General features: G+C 29.5%; 1 protein-coding gene across 4 annotated transcripts in view; it reads right to left on the bottom strand.

The window, feature by feature from the left end:
* Window positions 1-4207: 4207 nt before the first annotated feature.
* LOC106475693 (transmembrane protein 230-like) overlaps window positions 4208-7727 on the bottom strand; it is a 16365-nt gene continuing 12845 nt past the window's right edge. For 3 of the 4 annotated variants that reach the window (XR_002608949.1, XR_001291838.2, XR_002608950.1), the window contains exons 5-6: window positions 6794-6940; window positions 4209-4661 (exon numbers count right to left, since the gene is read on the bottom strand). Coding sequence is in view for 1 of the 4 variants with exons in the window: in XM_013936372.2 (XP_013791826.1) it covers window positions 6803-6940 (138 nt within the window). In the remaining 3 variants the exon portion in view is untranslated. Of the gene's footprint in view, window positions 4662-6793; window positions 6941-7727 lie in introns of all 4 variants that reach the window. The other variant, XM_013936372.2, reaches the window with a different exon arrangement.

Here is a 7727-nt window from a genome sequence, read left to right as displayed (position 1 = left end):
AGGGGAAAACGTGACGCGGGAAGGTAATGTGTGTATAGATAGTGAGTAATTGAACTGCAGTCACACGGTATTGTTGAAGTTAACGATCGTTCGTTACAGTGTTGTTTTAGCGCGAGTATTGAGATTAAGTGTATTGGTAAAGTTATATGCGGAAATAATAAACCAGTTTTATTAAGAAAGGACTTGTGTCGCTTAAGTTTCGTCGGAACGAAGTTACAGAAAGTTAATTAACAAACGGAGACGTCACAATATATATCTACTGACACACTAACCAGGATCCTTCTAAAGCACGTGTTTCACTGTAAATTTTGATATAATAAGTATTGCAAGTTTTACTAGTACACTATCTAAACGAATTGTATAGGGTATTTTATTCATACATCACAACTGGCTTTTATATACTAAAAATTTACCAACACATTTCATTAAATGTTCTTGTAATTCATGGGTGATCAAACTAGGAATTCAGAGCTGTAAACTTTGTTTTAGAAATCCTTGAAATCCATGGGTCTAATGTTCATACTTGGTCAATTCTTCTCGTATCATTTTGTCATTGCTGCATTTCATAGCATGAATAATCATATCTGAGGAAACAATTTTATGTATTTGTATGTGACCAATATTACCTATCAATAGGTTATACTCGTGAATATTAAAAATGGTCCACTTGTCTTTACACCACAATTTTAAAAGAAAAGCTGAAAGTTGTGGGTTAATTATTTTGTCCACGTTTGATATTTTGAAGTATGTATAAACAGGTTAAATATTTTTATTAGGTTTTGAGGAGAAATGACCAAATAAGCATATGACTTTGAGCTCTAGTTAGTTATTTCTGTTATATTAATTATTTGATGTTCAACTGAAATAATTTCATATTTAAAACATATCTTACTATCACAGGAAATGGTATGCCTTCCCAAAATTGAAACATACGATGAATCTGAAACTTTACCGGTTAACATTTCTATACTTAATGGTTTTTCAATATGACAGGCAAGTATTTCAAATGGCAATTTGTCAGTGCACAATATGAAGTGCTTCTAGAGTTGTGTAACTTTCTTGTACATTGAATTATACAACACATTTTTTTGGCAGAAGTCTGTTTTAATGCATTTTTGACTGGTACCAAAATGGATTTTACTAAGGCGTGCAAATAATTACTTTTACATTGATCTTTTTTTTTTCTAGTACATTGAAATAATATCTGTAACTTATATTTTAACATATTATACTGCATTAACCTTATAATATAAACACCATCTTGCATCAAATTTACCTTTTTTAGACTGACCTATAACATAGCAAAGCTTAACTGTAACCCAAATATGGTTCTTAAAAAGAAAGCTGAGAACAGCAAGGACTAAGAAGAAAAGTAAAGAACATGCAAGTGGTATAAATCAACACATCATCATAAACATGAGGAAAGAACAAATTGGGCACACAGTAACAACTGATAAGATACAAGGAGAGAATAAATGGGACACAGTAACAACTGATAAGATACAAGGAGAGAATAAATGGGACACAGTAACAACTGGTAAGATACAAGGAGAGAATAAATGGGACACAGTAACAACTGATAAAATGGAAGGAAAGAAAAAATGGGGCACACAGTAACAACTGATAAGATAAAATGAAAGATAGACAAAGAATAAAGATGCTTGATAGAATCACATAATGGTTAGGAGTCATGAATTACAAGACAAGATTGTTGAAGAATATCAGAGAGAAGGAGAAATGGAAAGTCATGATCGTCAACAGCTGCATGCAGGCACAACACCAGAGAATAACAAAGACATAGTGTTTTGTTTAAAAAAAAAGTGAAATTCCCTTCCCAGTTTCAACTACTTGAAAGTAACATTATTGAGTTATCACACATTCATTTGAAGTAATGAATAATTACACTATGTACATAAAGGTTTAGTGATTTTTTTGTTTTTATGAAAGTATAGCTATCCTGAAATACATTGAAAGATATATATATATATTAGGTCGTCAAGAGATTAATGTCACGTTTTGGAACACTTTCATTAACCACCCCCAAAAAACGTACATCAGGTATAATAGTCAAACGAACCGCCTAAACGTCACGTTAGTGTAGCCTATATAATGTGTAAAGTTTAGTATACTGTAATCCCTTATAGTGATGGCACACGACGAGACATACATTCGGCATGTAATGTTGTTTGAATACATGGGAAACAACGCTTCCGTAGCTACAAAGAATATCAAAGAAGTTTATGGAAATGTTTTGAACGTTCGGAAGTGTCAAAGATGGTTCAGCAAATTTCGTTCAGGTAACTTTAGCCTTAAAACCTATGGTGGCAGGGGCTGACATGTAATTGATATTGATGCTCTGAAGACGCTTGTTCAGTTTAACCCCAGGCAACACACTCGTGAAATGGTCGTGAAATTGCATGTCTCTCATGAAACAATACGTAAACATCTAAGGAATATTGGAACTTCATAAAGGTGTTTGGGTGCCTCACTAACTCACCGATGATCATCGTTTTCAACGTGTGAACGTTGCTTCGTCTCTTCAGGCACGTAATGCGCGTGAACCATTTTTGAACAGAATTGTCACCGGTGATGAAAAATGGATTATCTATGCGAAAGTTAAACGCCAAAAACAATGGCTCAATCCTAGACAAAAAACACTTCCGACCCCAAAACCTGGACTCCATCCGCAGAAAGTGATGGTTTGCATTTGGTGAGACATCAAAGGAGTAATTCATTTCGAACTCCTCAATCTACAGCGAACTGTCAATGCAGAGATCTATAGCAGTAACTGGAACGTTTAAATAAAGTCCTTCATCAGAAACGCCCTTCACTCGTCAATCGGAAAGGGGTTCTTCTCCACGACAATACACGTCCTCATAAGGCACGTTTGACGCAACACAAGATTATGGATTTAGGTTTGGAAGTTCTTCCCCACCCATCATATTCTCCATATATATGACACCATCAGATTACCATCGAAAATGCAACACCATTTAATGGAAAAACGTATGCAAATATGGAAGGTGTTAATAAGGACATCGACATGTTTTTCGCTTCAAAGACAAGTGATTTCTTTAATCAGGGCATTAACAGCCTGACACTATATCATTTAATAACTGTTTTGTTATACAAGTTGTTGAGGTTTTTTTCAACTTAGAAAAAAGCGACATTAATTACTTGACGGCCTAATATATATATATATATATATATATATATTCTCTGTAGCAATAACAATCACATGAAATGTCATTTTGAACTTAATGTGAGCACTTTTAGTGAGCTAAGATTATCATTCACATCTATTAGTGACTTATAAGCTCTTGGTTAAATATCTTTATATTTGAGTTCATCAGTACTTTTTTTTTTAATGGAAAGCTGTACATTTCTAAGGTAACTCTGCACTTAAAACACATTATGGAAATTTTCATGGGAGTTAGTTTTACCGGTATCAGTACAGATTAAAATCAATAAATCTCCAATAGCAGATACTTACAAGGAGTTTGAAAAAGGTTCAAATGAGTGGAACAAAAGATTGAGAAACAAAAAACATTTTATGTGTATATATACAACTGATTGGTTTTTAACTAGGCCTTGTTATACGAAAATTTTCGATCTTTAAAAGTTAATTAAATTAATGAAATGCTGTTATTCAATTGCTGTTTTTTAGATCTGAAACTAACCAATTGTTGTGTGTAATATTAATACATTTAAACACACACATGAAATGGATTGGTGAAATATTCAATTAAAAGAGAAAACTGAAATACATTTATGACAGAAACATCAATTCTTGAAATTATGTAAGAATAACAGAAACAACTAAGTGCGTGATTTATGAAAGTAAACAATTCAAGCTATTATAAAAATTCAGTAACAAAAGCAACTTGGTAAGTTTAATTTAAGAGGATTTAACTATCAAAGTTTTGAATCTGTAATGATTATTTTAAGGAAATATAAATTATTTTTTTGTTTGCAATTTATTAGTAAAAAAGATTATCTTAGTAGCATTCTTCCCAACTAAACCAACGGTATTAAAATAATTAGTGTGCCATAGATAATTAATATTCAACTGGGAAACAGAACATTACTTTTCTTTAAGTTTTATGGAGACTTTGGAATTATATATAATATATTAATAAAGACTGAATTTATGTTGGCCTGTGCTCATAATTAAACCAGAAATAAAATGGACACTTTCACAAGACAAGACTGGGTGACACATTGCTTTAATGAAATAATGCTTTTTACAGGAGAAATTTACACAAGTTAAAAAAAGGTAACATTTTTTCTTCTCTACATCTATTTTTAGTTACGACCGATCCTTTATCTAGATGTTGCATTTTAGAATAATTAAAACAATTCAAAAATCTCAGAAAACAGATTACTCACATTTTGATTTTCTGATTTTACTTTTCTAATAAATACATTCTATGATCATTAATATTCAAACAAAGAAAAAATTGGTACATAGTGCAAGACTAGATTCCAAGTATATGAATAATTTGACATTTGTTATACAAATATAAGTTTTCCAATAAAGTACATTTCTCCAAGGTCAAGAAATTCAGTGCTCCAAAACAACACTGTACCAGCCATATTTTAGAATTATATTGCACTTATTAACTATTTGGGAAGGTGATGTCAAGTTGCAACATCCATACCTGTGGTAAAAATTAAAACACAAAATTAACAAGATGTTTCTGTAAACTTCTGCACTAAAATGTTCTTGATTTTTTAAAATTAATATTTATGATAAAAAAATGAGTTAAAATAAGCTATCCTTGTATTAAAAAACAAGTAAACACAACTTTGTAGATTGAGACTGAAATTGTGGGATAAAATTATAATTTTCTTATAAGCAAAAAACACCCACCCCTCAGATACATAAATAGAAAAATACCTTAACTGCCGAAGAGTTTATGCACTGAAATTGTGAAAGAAATATTGTATGTTAATGGTATTTAAAAACTGCAGAATATCTATTACTCGTAAACACATTTTACACCCAAGATATTCCACTAAAAGTGAGGTTTAACCCATGTCTTAACCTAGTGTAGATTATTATTTAATAAATATGTTGCTTTTCCTATTTCTAATATATGTTAAAGAAAATTTGCATTTTTACACATGTAAATGTTTCATTTAATGTACATCCAAAACCTAATTTCATAAAGTACTACTGTCTTTTTTTCTTCTGCTGCTAAGTAATGTATAATATTTTAGTTCTTGCAGACATAGTGACAGCAAAATTGTTGTAATTAAACACCAAAACCATCATTTTTCTCAGCTTAGGGATGATCCATTTTGTATTATACCTATATATAGACATCAAAAATCACAATCACCACATTATGTCATGTAAGGTAATGACTATAAAGTGACATACTCCTAAACATTTATGAAGTTATTGTACTTCTTTTTCAGGCTTCTTACTTATGCTGGAGAAGTCAAAGATCATTACACTTCAAATAAGAATGTTTAAACATAACTGGCTACAATATTACCTTAGCCTAATCTAATATACCAGCTGTCACTATTATGCCTATTACTCCCACCTCCTATCTTTGATACAATTTGCATTTGATAACTTAGTGTGCAATCCAACAAATACATGAAACAAACTTATAGCTTTCAATAGCTAATAAGACATTTTATTACTCATAACCCGTTAATAATGCATTTCTTGATATGTGAAAAAAAAAAAACTCGTGTATTTGAGTCACACTGCAAAACATTACCTAGAGTTGGTCTTTTTTGAAATACATGCATTACTTTGCATCACAAAATTACATAAGTCAAATATAATTAAAATTTCATTCAGTTAGGTCAAATGTTATTTTATATTTAAAAAATATTTAAAAGAACGTGTGAAAAACATTTTATCAAATTTTAATAACTTAATGACAAAAACCAAAAATGTTATTCTTCAAAAGGTACTGTTACTGGTAAAAGATGTCTCTAGAAAAGATGTAAAATTTATTTTACCACAATAAACTGTTCATAAGATGTTTGGTAGACTGTCCTTAATCTTTGTTTACCTCCAACAAACACAGATAAACATTCTTAGCGACTATTTTAAGTTGACAAATTTATTGCTTTTGTACACTTAGAAAAAATTTAAACATAAATGCTATATAAATTCTTTATAAAAATTAAAATATTTTTAGACAACCATGCTTCATAATTTGTTAGAAGTAACACAAAATGTCTTAAGGTTTATTGCATTTCTATAATTTTTGGACATAACATGTAACTGATTTATTCCAATATTCAATAAAAATAATATGGATAAAAATAAATATATTATAGATTAAATAAAAAAATTATATGTAATTATTCATTTGGTAAGAAAATAATATTTTGTGTTTCAGAGTTACACTGATATCTAATAACATAATGTCATACTTAATACAATACTAATAAATAAAAGAAATGGACAATCAGTAGAATTCACTTCCACGATTGTCAAATATTAAACTGTTAGTTCAAGCTAGAATATATTAGCAAACAAAATTTGTCGAATATTAAGCTTATAATCAGTTTGAAATAACCACATCATATAAAGGTTAAAACAACGTACATAATGTATATTTGTGTGTGTAAACCTTTTCAGCGATTGTAAGTTTTAAAAATTTAACTACAAAAAAAACGTTTTCACACACACACACATATAAATATAAAACATTTTAAAAATAAATATTACATATTTTTAAGAACTATATTATAATCAACTAATTCAGGTTTATTCACAAGTAATTGTAAATTTTAGCCAAAAAATTAATTCTATACTCACATTTTAGTACTAATCAAAGTCTGGGATATCATCATAGGAATATCCAGGATAGCTGCAGTATGCATAATAAACAATTCCCACATGATATCCACCCGGAATGAACATTAAGGAACCCAGAATAATGAGAATCCACGTACTTTCAGTGTGCTGAATATTAAGATACATATTGTATATATATCTACAGCTCATACATCAGAATAGAAACATATTTTGTAAACTAGATGTTATATAATACATTATAAAGTTTAATTGAACCAACAAAGAAAAGAGAAACTATATAGATAGCATTGATACTGATGTCCATTTAATTAAAGTCAAAATGTCTAACTTGGTGTGAAACATACTGTTGATATTTAAGAAGCTCATCAAATATTTACACTAAAAAAAATTTGGATGGTTGCATGAAAGAAATCTAATTATTATATTTTGTACCCTGTTATAATTTTTACATTACTAAGATGTTTTTAAAACAGATTATACAGCTGATGATGGTGGGGCTTACAATTTTGAGCACATATGCTAAAAGATTATATCAAACATATGAGACATCTGTATGGTTCCCTAACCCTTACTTTCAAGATATCCAAAACTTTGAAGTGACCATTACCCTCCTTTATAAAAAACAAATCTGATATATCAACAAAACTTTAAAAATTCTACAATCTTAAATGTTACTCACCCACATCATACTACATTCATTACTACAACAATAATGCACTTAAAATGTCATTCTATAATGATACAGTTTAAATGAAAAATGAAATAAAATAATATTTTTGTACTTTTTAGAAGATAAAACTACACTCCCTCATTTGATCAAGAGCCTTATAAGGGTTAATATCTTCTAAAAAAAACATGTTTTCTTATAACTGAAAAAAAAAAAAAAACATTTTTTTTTAAAAAAAAAAAAAAAAAAAAACACGGTTTCTTATAA

This window comes from Limulus polyphemus, unplaced genomic scaffold, assembly GCF_000517525.1.
Source record: "Limulus polyphemus unplaced genomic scaffold, Limulus_polyphemus-2.1.2 Scaffold9011, whole genome shotgun sequence".
Taxonomy (NCBI): domain Eukaryota; kingdom Metazoa; phylum Arthropoda; class Merostomata; order Xiphosura; family Limulidae; genus Limulus; species Limulus polyphemus.
This window is presented reverse-complemented; position numbering and strand designations above follow the sequence as displayed.